Raw genomic sequence first — 14,922 nt, 5'->3', positions numbered from 1 at the left:
CTGGCTCCCTGCAAGGCTGCAGCTGAACCAGGCATACCACGAACAGCTTCCATGGCTGAAACCAGGGAATACGGTAGTGCCCAGAAGCTTGGAAACACCAGGAACCGCAGGGCCCTAAAGCGGGCGTCACCGCCCTGGCTCAGGGGGCTCCTAGGTCTGGGCTCCCTGAAGGGCTGCAGCTCTTCTCTCCTTCTCTCCCCCTCTCCTCACTGCCTGCAACATGGCAAGCAATGGGTGTGTTTCAGCCCTGTTTGTGTCATAGCTCCTTCAGACCTGCCATTCAGCAGGTCCTGAGTTCTTCTCCTGTGTCCAGGAAGAATGAGGTGCATGGACAAGTGGAAGGTAAGCAATGCGAAGAGGTGCTTCACTGAGTGACAGAACAGCTCAGAGAGACCCACAGTGGGCAGCTATTCTCCATAAGCAGGTCGTCCTGTCTTCTGCCTGAGTCTGGCTGAGTCTGGGGGGTTTTATGGGCTTCGGAGGAAAGTGTGTGCTGATTGGTGCATGGGCAGTCATGGGTGAGCCCTGAAAAAGCACCATAAGTTCTCACTCCGGTCTGCGGAACTGACAGCCTGGCCCCCAGGCCTCAAGCCCTCTGTAAGCTGAAGGTGGAGTTTCACCAGGAACCCTCCCCTTTCTTCCCAGAGCTTGTCTGCCTCCTGCCACCATTATCCTGTAGTCCACAGTGCGCACGGCACCCAGGGTGTTCCTGCTGAGGGGTGGCTGCAAGGCCTGTGCTGTGCTTCCCTCAGCCCCGCACTGGCCTCCCTCTCATGCTCGTCAGCACCCAAAGTCTGGGGGTGCCGAGGCAGCAGGGTGCTGGCATGTCAGCACTGCCCTGAGCAAACACACACCCAGCCAGGTTGTGACAGTGCCCCAGCTCGGCCACAACTTTGCTCTGAAACTGGAGCGGGTGCTGGGAGTGGGGAGAGACCAGGCAGTGGGAGCAGGCACTTCTCAGCCTGTCGGGGCAAGGGGGCTTCCTGGGCCCCAGCGAGTGCAGGGATGCCTGGATCCACAGCTGCTAATGGACAGCTGCAGCTGTGCCCAGGATGGCGGGGCTCCTGCCCCTCCAACTTGGAAGGGGGTGGGGCTTCCACCTGTTCCCGGCTCCCACCAGCTCTGGGGAGCACGGCCCTAGCCTCCCCTGCTGCAGCTGACACCATGGCAGCAGCAACTCTAGACGGGCTGCAGCTGCCATCACCAGCCTAATCCACACTGCAAAAACTGATATTGACTAAAACACTAGATGGTACTGACTACAGCAAGCAAATGCAGGCCAATTAATCCTGCCAAGTTATTTGCAGTATAAATCCTATAAAGCAGATCTTTAAAACCCTGGCTATTTATACTCTCGGGAGAATTACAGTAATTCTTACGGAAATATATTTTCAGTCATGTTTTAACTTGTTTTCTGTTAACCTTCTAGGTGCACACCTTCTGTATAAGTTGATTACTTAACAACACAATGACCCTAACAGAAAATGGGATAATAACATAGAGTTCAACTTGTGGAAATGAATAAAAAAGGAGTAAAACCCAATTTCAGTATACGCTCTGTAAGGAGGACACTCACCATAATGAAATGATTAGAAGGCAAATAAAATTCTACCTTGTTTACAATAAAAATCCATAACGTTATGAGTGGGAGTCATATCCAGGAAGATTTTTAGTAAGAATTCCAGACACATAAAATCTAGAACATGCTGCTTATATTTAATTAATTAACAATATTTAGCACTGAGATAACTAAACAGAAGTAAGCAACTGGAAGTATTTTAAAAAACACAATCATCATGGCAAAGCAGTGCTGGGGCAACTCTAAGGGAACAAAGCTGAATCAGAGAGCATGGTGACCGTTACAAATGTGCATGGAACACGTGAACACACATACGTCACAAGACAGTAAGCAAGAAGAAGGCTGGATGCCACTCCTTTTAATGGGAGTTAAAACAACCAAACAGAAAGAGATTATGCGAACGTCTGTAAGCCCTCCCACTGCAGCGGCTCCCAGCAGGGATCTCCCACCTCCTTCGGTCCAGCTCTACGAGGATCTGTGAAAATGACGGAGGTTAATTTCTTCAGTTACCTGCACCCTGAGTCCACTGGATAAAGACCATGTGTTTTCCTTCCATCTAAGGGACCTGGAGCATGTGCCTTGACAGAAGGCAGCCCCTACCCGATGGGCCTGAATGGAGGCAGACATGGTGACCTCCCTGAAAGAGAACCAGGTTTCTGTGGTCAACCTTCCAGCAGCCTACTATGATCGATAATTGTCTTCAGACAAACACCCAATTAAAAAATGTGAGCAAAATTCATAAAAGAATAAATGCAAACAGGCTTTAATACGTTGACTTTTGAAAGTTTCCTTTCATTCAGTAGAAAGCAAAGATAGTTGTCAAAGTGACAGACAGAGCATGGAAGTGACAGGTTGGCTCAGGAACAGGGACAAGGGTCATTTTCTATGGTGAGCAGCACCGATCTGGCCTCTTGGAAGCCAACACAACCAGGCCTCCCATGGGGAGCAGCCCCCTTGGCCTGACATACCTTGTTCACACTGCTGTCCAGAGGATAAAACAATCCCAAAAGTCAGAAGCGGCTGGCAATGGGAGAGGACTATGGCGGTTAAGAGGTGCAAAGGGGCCTATTCGCCTCCCACTGGACACCAGGAATGAAGCTGGAGGGATGCGGCCACCCCTCTTGTATGCTCACATCATCCTCCAAGGCAGAAGTGAGGCATTACTGAGCTCCTGGTCATAATAACACAAAAACATAAAGCCTTAAACACTTCTAAATCTAATTCTAGTACTGTGAATTGGAAGAAAATTATTACGGCTTTGCTCCCATTCAAGGATTTAGCTTCAAGGATGATGATATGGTTGGGCTGTGTCCCCACCCAAATCTCATCTTGAATTGTAGCTCCCCTAATTCCCACGTGTGTGGGAGGGACCCAGTGGGAGAGAATTGAATCCCGGGTGCAGTTTGCCCCATACTGTTCTCGTGCTAGTGAAGAAGTCTCATGAGATCTGACTTTTTAAAAGGAGTTTCCCTTTCGCTTGGTTCTCATTTCTCTCTTTGCTGGCTGCCATGTAAGACGTCCCTTTGTTGCTCCTTCATCTTCCATCATGATTGTGAGGCCTCTGCAGTCATGTGGAACTGTGAGTCAATCAAACCTCTTACTTTATAAATTACTCAGTCTTTACTAGCAGTGCGAAAACAGACTAATGCAGATGATCACCTTTGCTTTTTCGTAAAGTTTATTTTGTATCTATGTTTCCTAATTCTTACAATGAACATGTACTGCTTCCACAAGAAAAATAAATAAATTTTATTCTAAGCCTCCCTTCCACATACACGAATATGCCTTACTCTATACAGAATTTCACATGCAGTCTGGAAGGGGAGCAGACCCACGGGAGACTGAGCCACACTCCAACCCACCACAAGCTGTCTCTGCAGTCTTATCTGCAACCACCATCAACCAAAAGAACGGCACACTTTTCCACGATATTACACAAAATATTGTATGCCCTGTACATTCTAGCATACTGTCAGGTCTCAGACAGCCTGTGCAACCGGCCCAAATACAGGCAGAATAAACAGCTGCTAAGCAGAGGGACACCCGCGGGGTGTGGGGATGTGAGGAAGGTAGGACAGCTCAGGGTGCTTTGGTGGAGGAAGTGGAGGAAACACATATGGGACCTGTGAGCCCTGAGCATGAGGCTGCTGCACAGTGGCCTCGGGGAGGTCTCTCCCCAAATCCCCAAGAGCCACAAAATGATGTCACTGGTACAGGACCAAAGATCCCTAAACTCTCTGACACAATTTTGCAAATCTAAGGCATTTATTCCATCCTATTATCACTACTACACATACTATATATTTTACACCTAACAAATTATGTGTTTTATAAGGCCTAGAGCAAAACTTCCAGATGGTCCCGTTTGCTTCCACATTCTGCCTCACTGTGTTCTACACTGACACCCTCTTCAGATGGGACTCTGGAGGCAATGGTCAGAAAGAACCCCCAAAGGATGAAGCCAGTGGCTGAGAGAACAATGGACAGGGGAGTACCCCCACCACCCCAACCTGAGAAGAATCAGGGTCTGGAGAATGAGGATGCTCCTTGCTGTGCAGGGTGCAGGAAGTTGGCCAGACAGGACCAGGCTGGGCCCTTCTGCCTCCTCTCCTGCATGATTGTATTTTATCACAGTTACCCTGTCCCTGTGTGGCTCCCAGGCTGCCGGCCCACTAAGAGCCACGGCCAGACCAATGAAGCAACAATCAGGGATCACCCCGAGGTCTGGACACCAACTGAAAGGAGGTGATGGGCAAGGACACAGGCTCGCCTCCTGTGGGGGTGCTGTGCAATGTGTGGTGTGTGCCACTGCATCTGGGCCAACTCACACAACTTCCTGCGTGCTTCTCTGTATTCTTTCTTGCCTTTCTATTGCTGGACTAGAAGCAACTGCCATGGCGTCTTCTGTTAGAGAACAGAGCTTAAGGATGGAAGAAGCCTAGGTCCCTGAGTGACTTCGAGGGCCAGCTGTGCCACAGAGCATCACCCTTGCTTCTGATGTGGTCACAGGCCCTGGCCCTTCTTGTCCCTGTCCCTCATTACCCCCACCCTATGCAAATATGTCCATACGTGTTCACACATACAGAGCCACAATGGTCCACACGCTCGTTTCCCGCCTCAGTCCAGCATGCCTGAGCAACGGCAAGCTTAGAAAGCTACATGAACTGCTGAAGGAGACATCCAGCAACAAAATCACAGGTCAGAGCTGGTGCGTGAGAGCACAGACCTTCATAGGGCCCTGCCTTCGTGAAGGTGCTCTGTCCTTCACAGTGCACACGCAGCAGCAATGCACTTGAAAGACTGTCCACTTTGCTCTACTTGACACAACCTAAGTAAGTTCCTGCTTATTTGAAAGTTGTGGTTAATTTTCTGGAATCAAAGGGAAAAAAAAGACAACGATGTAAACTTTATTTTCAATATTAACACTTATAATTGCACTAAGAAGTGGCACTGTTCAATTTGCTTTGGATCCAATTTCCACAGTATTTCAAGTGCAATTTCACAAATCTACTTCTATATGCTTACTTTAGAATTTCAATTGTTAACCTAGAGTGTATGCGCCTATGCTTGAAATGCACCCTGTAGCTGAGAGGAGCTCCTGCCCAGGCAGCAGAGTCTTGTGCTGCAAGGCCCATCAGCACAGATGCAGTGAAAGGTACACACACAGCCATTACAACAGGTTCTAGGAGATCTGGGCCTTCTATCCATAACGCTGCTGTCCACTGGGGGTTCAACTTTCCTTACTTGGGCCCCTCTCCTGGCAGACACTGCTAGAGAATGGTGTCTTCCATTCTCACCAGATACTGGAGAATATCCCTCCCTACTACTACACATATAGTGCAGCAGTGACAAATCACATAAATCCACCCTCTTCACGCACCTAGTGGGATTTCAGGTGGCCCATTCCAGAACAAACCTCAAGCCTGAAAGCTGTGGCTGCCCCCTGCCACTGCCATCCCATTACCCCCACCTTCCCTAAGCATGTCCAAACCCCTGGTGCCAGCATGCAGAAGGGTGTAATGAGTACTTGTTGGATGAACGGAACACTGGATTGATGGAGGAGTAGGTGGGGGGGGGGGTAGATGGATGAATGGATGACAGATGATGGCTGATGGGTGATGGGTGGGTGGGTGGATGGATGGATGATGGGTAATGGGTGATGATGGGTGGGTGGATGGATGGATGATAGATGATGGATGATGATGAGTGGGTGCGTGGGTGGATGGATGGATGAATGGATGATGGGTGATGGGTGATGATGGGTGGGTGGGTGGATGGATGGATGGATGGATGACAGATGATGGGTGATGATGGGTGGGTGGATGGATGGATGGATGGATGGATGGATGATGGATGATGGGTGATGATGGGTGGGTAGATGGATGGATGGATGACAGATGATGGGTGATGATTGGTGGGTAGATGGATGAATGGATGATAGATGATGGGCGATGGGTGATGATGGCTGGGTGGGTGGGTGGATGGATGGATGGATGAATGGATGATGGGTGATGACGGGTGGGTGGGTGAATGGGTGGGTAAATGGAAGAGGGATGAAGGGGGATGATGGGTGATGACGGGTGGGTAGGTGGGTGAATGGATGGATGATAGATGATGGGTGATGATGGGTGGGTGGATGGATGGATGGATGGATGAATGGATGATGGGTGATGATGGGTGGGTGGATGGATGGATGGATGAATGGATGATGGGTGATGGTGGGTGGTTGGGTGGGTGGATGGATGAATGGATGATGGATGATGGGTGATGATGGGTGGGTGGATGGATGATGGATGATGGGTAATGGGTGATGATGGGTGGGTGGGTGGATGAATGGTTGGATGAATCGATGATGGGTGGGTGGGTGGATGGATGGATGGATGATGGATAATGGATGATGAGGGATGATGGGTGGGTGGGTGGGTGGGTGGATGGATGGATGAATGGATGATGGGTGATAGGTGATGATGGGTGGGTGGGTAGGTGGGTGGATGGGTGGATGGATGGATGGATGGATGGATGAATGGATGATGGGTGATGAGTGATGATGGGTGGGTGGATGGATGGATGAATGGATGATGGGTGATGGGTGATGATGGGTGGGTGGGTAGGTGGGTGGATGGATGGATGGATGAATGGATGATGGGTGATGGGTGATGGGTGATGATGGGTGGTGGGTGGGTGGATGAATGAATGGATGATGGGTGATGGGTGATGATGGGTGGGTGGGTGGATGGATGAATGGATGATGGGTGATAGGTGATGATGGGTGGATGGGTGGGTGGATGGATGAATAGATGAGTGATGGGTAGATGCGCAGATAGATGGATGACTAGATGGACAGATGGATGATGGATGGGTGGGTAGATGGGTAAATGAGTGAATAGATGGATGATAGGTTGATGGATAGATGGATGGACTACAGTGAGTAGATGGACTGGTATATGGATGGGTGGATAAATGCCATCCCATCCTATACCTCCAGGTGCTGCCATGCTCTGCATCTCACAAAGAGTTGCTCTCTTTGTAAGGTAAGAGTCATGGCTGGCACCAGAGAAGGAGGCTGGCGCGACAGCTGCCTGCTTCCTCCCCTTGGCCAGCTGGCTCTGCTCACTCTGTGAAGGGTGAAGGTCAGGAGTCCCAGGGCTTCTCCTCCAGAAGAACTCAGGGGGAGCAGGCCTCTCTACGTTTGGACCTCCACCTCCACAGAGGTCCCCACACCCTGTTCACCTCTATCCTGGAAACATAGGGGAGCCCAGCCTCAGACTAAAACACAGTTCAGAGCTGCTGCCAGAGGACAGTGGTCTTCACACGTGTGTACATGACTAAGCACAGATAAGGACGTTATCACATAGGAGACAAACAAAACACTCAGTGAGAAATACATCTGGAAATACAGGATGCTATTCAGACAGCAGGAGGGTGGGGAGGGAAGGACTGCCTCTGTGTTCCTACCTCTCTCCCCTCCCACTGGTCATCAACTTAGCAGCAGTGCTGTGAGTGAATGAGGCTACAGCAGCAGCCACTGGGCACTGGCTGGGTGCAGGAAGCACGCCATATATGGGCACTAACTGCTCCTCAGAATCCTGCCCTGTGGCTCCCAGACCTCTCCCAGGTCTCGTGCTGGCAGCATCTGCCAGAGTGGCAGTGTCTGCTTGATGGGGGCTCTGGCCACTATTTAAATGACACATTATTCTTTAGCCCTATTTTCCTGATGATTAAGCTAATCCATCTGAGGCCCCCACACAGTCAACAGTCAATTATTTGCCCTGTGGAAGGGAGTAACTGCATGGATAATTCAGGAGTGATGAAAAAAATCACTGAAATTATATTGCCACTGAAGCCAACTAAAACCCGTAACTTGCTACTACATTGTTTTCATCAAAGAATTACATTTTAAAAGGCGTACATTATACCAGTCTTAGGAAACAAAACCATGCAATACACATGATTTACAGTACCCTAGAAATATACAGTATAAAAGGCTATTTTACATCTTATAAAACTTTGCTAGTTTGGTATAAATGTGATGGCCAATCTTAATAATATCCATAATTTCAAAGGTATTTTTATTAGTTTCAAAGATAATGCTTATTATAAAATATCAACAGCAAGAACTAACACATAACATGATACTGTTTAATAACACTCACAATGAACTTACTCACACAGGAATGACCAAGGAACACAAGCCATTTAATATGTGGGCTTCATGTTTACATCTTATAGCCGTCTCAATTTCTTATAACCTTGGTCTGAAAATGCAACATATTTGAGAGTGGTTCTCCCACTGCAGAATGAGATTATGGAATGCATGAAAAAGACATTTTAAGCTTGAATCACAGTAAATTCCAAAAGAATGACAACAGAATTATTCTTGTACTTCTCAATATTTTTCCCAACTTAAATGATTAGTGATGACTGTCCATGGGAAAAGAGGTGGTAATTCTAAATTGAGGGTATTTGGTAAAAATGTCCTTTAGTTTTTGCCTGTGCCTTTGTTTTACTCCCTATTGCCTGTCTTAGTGACATCTCAATTTCTAAAGCTTAACTGAGGAAACAAAAACAGGCCAATGCCGTGACCTCTTGAGGTGAGGGCAGAGGGGGCCGCACAGATCGGCTGTCCTGAGACCGCCCGTCAGTCCAGGAAAGCATCGAGGGTGTGGCATCCCCAGCCCTGGACACAAGCACCTGGCAGCATGGTGCCCAGAGGGCCCAGGGTCAGGGGTTCCCCACTCCCAGACACAGACTTCCATTAGGTGCTGTCGCCCTTGTTATATTAGCAAGGTACTATTACAAGATGGCTGACTTTGAGATTCATCTGTTCTTCTTCTTTTTAGGAAGCCACACCAAAAAACTGAGGTTAATTTTATTTCCTGAAGAGATAGCCATCTCCTGCCACACAATGTCCCGAAGGCCCCGTGGTGGTGAAGTGCTGTACTCCAGTCCTGTCGGGTGGGGGACACTAAGGGGGCGCCCAGAAGACACACAGGTAGAGGCACTGATCACGCCTGTGTTCAGCTGTTCTCCGGGCCAGACACATCTTTTCACTAAGGCATTTTCTATTAATTATTTCATATTATACAAAGAGAAAAAAAAAACATCAACAGCTTTTAAAGCAGCAGTTCATGTCCAAAAACCAGTAGCTTGTGATGTGTATAGTCATGGACAACTTTTGAATCTGGTTTTGAGAAAAAAAAATCTAGATTTTAATGACTTAAAGCATTAAATTGAATTAAAAACTGGTATTAACCTGGAGTGCAGAATGTAAGGAATTTGCTCTCCATTCTTTTAAAGGGGAAATATTTCCACAATGGTTGCTATAGCCTTGCTTTCTGCAGCATGAAGAACAGTTTTAACGTAGAAAAGTCATTAACAAAGAGTGCGGCAAAGGAAATCTCATATAAGCAACTATCCCTGGGAGAAAAACCTTTTCTGTAGCTCAAAGCTACAAACTTAAAAGTTTTATAAATATCTTTCCAAAGACATACTCCAGACTCTGAAGCTAAATGATTTCTATTCATGTTTACAGACATGTTTTTGAATCTTCCTTTTTAAGTGCCCCTATCTAAAATTCTATAAAATGCCAACAACAAAAAAGGCACTTAAAAAGGGAAAACAGGAAGTAACTGGCATCAGCAAGATTAATTCACAAAGCCCTCTATCCCAGAAAACACTTCTGTATTGCATTAAAGACTAATGCTTCACATTGAAGAATGAAAACTAAATGAATTACCTTTCCTCTCAGAGCGCTTCTTGCGCCTCCTTTTATACCGACGCCCCATGACGCTGAAAAAGGTCCCCATGTGCAAGGGCCCAGTGGTGGACGATGCCATGCAGACACGCCAATGCCAGCCCCAGCCGGCCCCAGCCTCATTCTGTCCCTCAGTCACTCAGGGCAGCAGCACAGCGACTCACTTCCGTGTGCCAGCAGCTGCGACAACAGCAGCCCCTGCCGACGAGGGAGCCTCTTTCTCTGCCTCGGGCCCATTCATCACGCTGCAGTTAGGCAGAACTAGGCTGAAGGGGCCCAAACACCACAATGACTTCAGAGCACACCACCCAGAGAATGACATGTGACAGCTAACCCTTCAGTGCAGTCACGGCCAAAACACCACGAGCAGAGGGGAGAGAACGATAGCTGTGAATCTTCCTAGGGAAACAAATCTCCCACAGCAGACACACCAAAGTCCTGTTTAAATGGAAACCCTAATACAAAAAATCTATCAATAAAAGAGTACAGTTTAGAAAATAAAGCTGCAAAAAGTAACAGGCTACCACACAACGCAATGCAGAGAGGCTCAGTAGACGCCAGCTGATGAAAACAGCTCCATATAAAGTGCAGGTGAGTGGTCAGGATGTCACCAGTGAAATCCCCAGGACAGGAAACTGCAGGCCACTGACAAACAGATCCCTCTGCCCCCAGACAGCGCTCTTCCTCCTCTCTTAACTCATGTGTCTCAGACCAGCGCTGACCTGCCTTGTTCATTACTGCAGAGCAGGGGCACAGCTCATGCCCCAGGTGAATGACACACAGCCAAGGGAGGGGAAAACGCCAACATCTTCCCATTTTCCACTGTGCCTGGCTTGATCAGCACAGCCAGCCTGTGACTAGCACAGTACCATGACCAGCCTGGGGCGAGTAGGGACACACATCACACACATGTACATGCACACACATCACATACACACATCATACAGCATTTGGTGCCTCTGCCACTCGGGATCCAGCATTTAGGGCTGGCACAGCAGAACCCACAGCCCTCAGCCTCTTCTTGTCCAGAAAAACGCTGTTCAGGCCCCAGGGAGATGCTTCGCCTGAGATGGCCTGTGTCTCTGGAACAAAAGGCAGCTGCATCCAAATGCCCTGAAGATTAGGCTGTCTTAGTAGGTGTCCGATTACGGGGAGGAGTTAAGTAAAAGAAGCACTCATAGGCAAAAGAAAAAAAAGACAAATTAATTAGTCAGATTCTTTCTCTTGGCACAATGCAATTACTGTCTCGTGTAACAAAGTACCTTTTCCCAATAATGACCAGCATCCACTTTCTAATTCATTATTCCAAAGGTATACATGAATTAGTGCAATGTTTGTGACAACTGCACATGGCACCTAAGGAAATTATGCCATATTAAGCAATTCTTATTGCTCTTAAATTTGCGTGTGTCCAGGCATACTCTGCATAAGCACAGTGAATTATTTTCATTTTCTATTGCCTCAGCATCTATCTGGAATATGAGCTGCACTTTCTACTACTAGCAGCAGAGTTCAGCCACCCTTGACACTTTCTAGTTCTACACCACACCCAGTGGCTCAAGCCAGTAACAGAGATGAGAACCTAGAGGCATCTTTCACTCAGGCACCTGCCCATGCACTTCAAGTGATCCCACCCTACTCCCTTATTTGTTCTGCTGGTTGGCTGCAGTGCTCTCCCTCTCTCTCTCTGCCCGACCCTTTGTTCCTGCTTGCATGACCCAGGCACAGAGGACCGCCCTCCTGACTCATGACACCCTCCCTGCTCAGGACCTGTAAGTAAAAATCTTTGAACATGCTTCCCCCATTGTGTGGTGTACTGAATTTGTGCCTGAATTTGTGTTGGGCTCCTGGCACGACTGACAGTCAGGCAGGAATAACCTGGACATGGATCAGACAAGAGCCACCGGGGCATCTGTCAGTACACACACATTTCAAGAGGGACCCCTTGGTCACAGGTGGAACAACAAGACATCAGGCCGACCGTCAGGCAAAGCAGCATCTCATGAAAGCACTGGAAACAGCATGCCCAGCCCCTTCACTTCTCGTTAGGGTGAGGTGCCAGCCACTCTGGCACTGGAACCCCAATTTAGCTGGAGGCCCTCAAAACACCGTAAGACTCAGGCTCCATGTCAGCAATCAGACAGATGTCAGACATCATAATTATCAATAGTTTTATTTCTTATAAAATTATTAATATAACTAAATTTTCAAAGTATTAAATTTAAAACTCAGCTTTAAACAATTTTGATTTAAACATTTCACATTACTTTATATCTTATAACTTTTAATAATTTAGAAAAAATAATTTTTTGAAAACAAAAAATTATAATTTTTGCTTTATTTCCTTAAATTCAAATTTTTGATAAAAATATATTCAAATTTTGTATACCTCAAATTCAATGATATTTTTGTTTGTTTGTTTGAGACAGAGTTTTGCTCTGTTGCCCAGGCTGGAATGCAGTGGCAGGATCTCAGCTCACTGCAACCTCCGCCTCCTGGATTCAAGCGATTCTCCTGCCTTGGCCTCCCAAGTAGTGTGCGCCACCAAGTCTGGCTAATTTCTTTTGTATTTTTAGTAGAGACGGGGTTTCACCATGTTGGTCAGGCTGGTCTCGAACTCCCGATCTCAGGTGATCCGCCCTCCTTGGCCTCCCAAAGAGCTGGGATTACAGGCGTGAGCCACTGCATCGGGCCCAGTGACATGTTTTATTTTTTAATCCTTTAGATCAAGTGGTAGCAAACATTTTCTGTAAAGGGCCAAAGAGTAAGTACTTTAGACTTCATGGCCACGTCTCTGTTGCACTATTTTATTTTTTAACAACTCTTTAAAAAACATAAACACTGCACAAAAACAGGCTGTAGGTCGCCGTGTGCTAGCCCTGCATTAGGCCATGAACACCAATAGAACAAGCATTATCTGAAAATGCTTAATATAAAACATGATTAGTGATTTGCCGAAATAAAAACAAAATAATCAATGTTATGGGAGATATATGCACTTACTGATAAATCATGTCTTGATCCTGTTACTCATTCAAACATGAGTGGCCTCTGAACAGAACACCCAGATATGCACAGTAACAGTTAAATTCAGTGGTCTTTGATATTTTGCCAACATTAATTCATATAAAAAACATAGGTCTCCACATATTTTTTTCATTTTGAAGATGTATTTGTCAAAGAAGAAGACAGAACATATTGTATCAATAGTGCACTGGCTTGACTTAAAACTCTGAAAGATTTAGACATGATATGTGGCCCCCATTTGAACTCTGGTGCCCCAATCCCTGCCAGTGTCAGGGACAGGCCCAGGGACAGCAGGGCCACCTGAGTGCCCCCAGATGCTGCGCACAAGGAGGCAGCCAGCAACTCGTCAGCATGCATGGTGCAGCCGTGATGGATTTCTGCTCCATGTTCCCAGTACAGAGGACAGAGCTGGTGTCAGGATGAGCTTCTGAGATAGAGCAAGGCAAGTGGGGAGCCTGCCGAGAGGAATAGGGGCCTAAGACAGGAACAGAAGCCACATCAGGAGCCAGCAGAGGCTGATGCATTATGGGAAGCTGCCCAGGGGCCCGTGGTGTTGCACCCAGCAACATGCGGGTGTCTGGGTTGCACCGGGCCAGACCTGAAAGGGCCTTTCACGCTGAGGTGATGTCTCTGAACGCCGTCCTGAAAGCCATGGAGAGTCTGCAGGTTTGCATCCAGCAGTAAGGAAGGTGGACTGATTATGTGGGGATAGGTGAGGAAGACAGGAGAGAGGGAACAGGGGACAGTCACAGTCCTACCTCAGGCCAGTCAGGGACGAGACAGCCTAAACCCTCCCATGGTGGCATGGGTGGAGAGAGAAGCTGGGGAGAAGAAATGATGCAGAGATCTCGCCAGGCCAGGGAGAGAGAAACAATGCTCCCAGAGGAGGGGCGGATGTTAGAGCAAAGCCGAGCCCAGCTGCTGGCGAACGCGTCTGTGATGCCCATGAGCAGCTGGGAGCTCAGCTCTGCTCTACTTCTTCACTGCTGCAGAACTCAGCACCAGCTCCAGTGCCCTCAGAGCCCTGATTTTTCACAAACCAACTCCTCCAAGCTTCCCCTGTGGGCAGGACACATAGGCCAGAGTCGCTTTGTCACATCTCTTCTCTCTCCACCAGGTCATGGCAAACCTTCCTGACATACTTTATGGCATTACAGCAAAGGGGAGCCCAGGCCCTGGTGCTAAGGCAGGAGCCTCGGTGTCATCAGGTGGGAGCCTCTACCGCCTGTCTGGATTCTTTCCTTCAATGCTGACAATACTGGTGCTGTCACGGGACAGTGAACTAGCGGTGGGGCACCTAGGGCCAGCCTGACACCCACGGGCAATCAGCCACTGGTAGCCGTAACTCCACCTTAATTCCTTTTACCCAGCTCGTACCTTCACAGAGGCTGCCATGGCCCTGAGGGCTTGGGAACTGGTGGGCAGGTCCGTGAGGGCATAAAGGAGTGAAAACCAAGGAGGAGGTGAGTGGGACAAAAGCTGTCTGCAAAGGCTGCCCCCATGTCTGGGGCAGGATCCTCGGGGAAGCAGAGCCTCTGTTCTCACAGATGCTTAAGCTTGTGACGGGGGATGGGAGGGGAGAACGCCTATTTCTGATAGTGACGCTGACAGGCCTCTGGTGGGGTGAGTTCAAGAAGGCTGCACCGCAAGGCCCTGCGCATCACTCGACGAAGCCTCATCAGACAGTTGGCACAGGTGCAACAGACTCTTGCTTTCTCTCAGTGACAGAGGAGAAGTGGTGGTGGTAAAGCAGCAACCGCTGCATGGGGCTCAGGAGAGAAGCTGAGAGGATGCTGGGAGCAGAAACAGAGAGAGGTGCCAGGGGGCAGCACGGGAGCCAGGAAGGTTCACAGTTGCTGACCTGCACGGCTATCACAGTGAGATGGGGGACTAAGGCCAGGGCAACTGCAGAACGCGCTGAGCAACATGCGGGGCACGACCCACAGCTCTGGGGCCAGCCCGGCTGCAGGAGCCCCTCCTTCACTGCAGCTGTATTGTTCCTGTGCCCCCAGGAGGCCTGGCCTGAGACAGATAAGATGACCCATTTTGGTAAAAGAGGCGT

The 14,922-nt window shown here is 48.4% G+C and overlaps 1 protein-coding gene across 10 annotated transcripts in view; it reads right to left on the bottom strand.

The window, feature by feature from the left end:
* ADARB1 (adenosine deaminase RNA specific B1) overlaps positions 1–14,922 on the bottom strand; it is a 154,912-nt gene that overhangs the window by 67,137 nt on the left and 72,853 nt on the right. The window contains exon 1 of one of the 10 annotated variants that reach the window (XM_030806043.1): positions 9,816–10,324. The exons of 8 other annotated variants lie outside the window; for them this stretch is intronic. In XM_030806043.1, the coding sequence (XP_030661903.1) occupies positions 9,816–9,915 (100 nt within the window). In that variant the 5' untranslated portion in view covers positions 9,916–10,324. Of the gene's footprint in view, positions 1–9,815; positions 10,325–14,922 lie in introns of those variants that run through there. One more of the 10 variants, XM_012501911.2, reaches the window with a different exon arrangement.

The sequence above is a fragment of the Nomascus leucogenys genome, chromosome 25, assembly GCF_006542625.1.
Source record: "Nomascus leucogenys isolate Asia chromosome 25, Asia_NLE_v1, whole genome shotgun sequence".
Lineage (NCBI taxonomy): Eukaryota > Metazoa > Chordata > Mammalia > Primates > Hylobatidae > Nomascus > Nomascus leucogenys.
The sequence above is the reverse complement of the archived record's forward strand: the minus strand, read 5'-3'. Positions and strand labels throughout refer to the sequence as shown.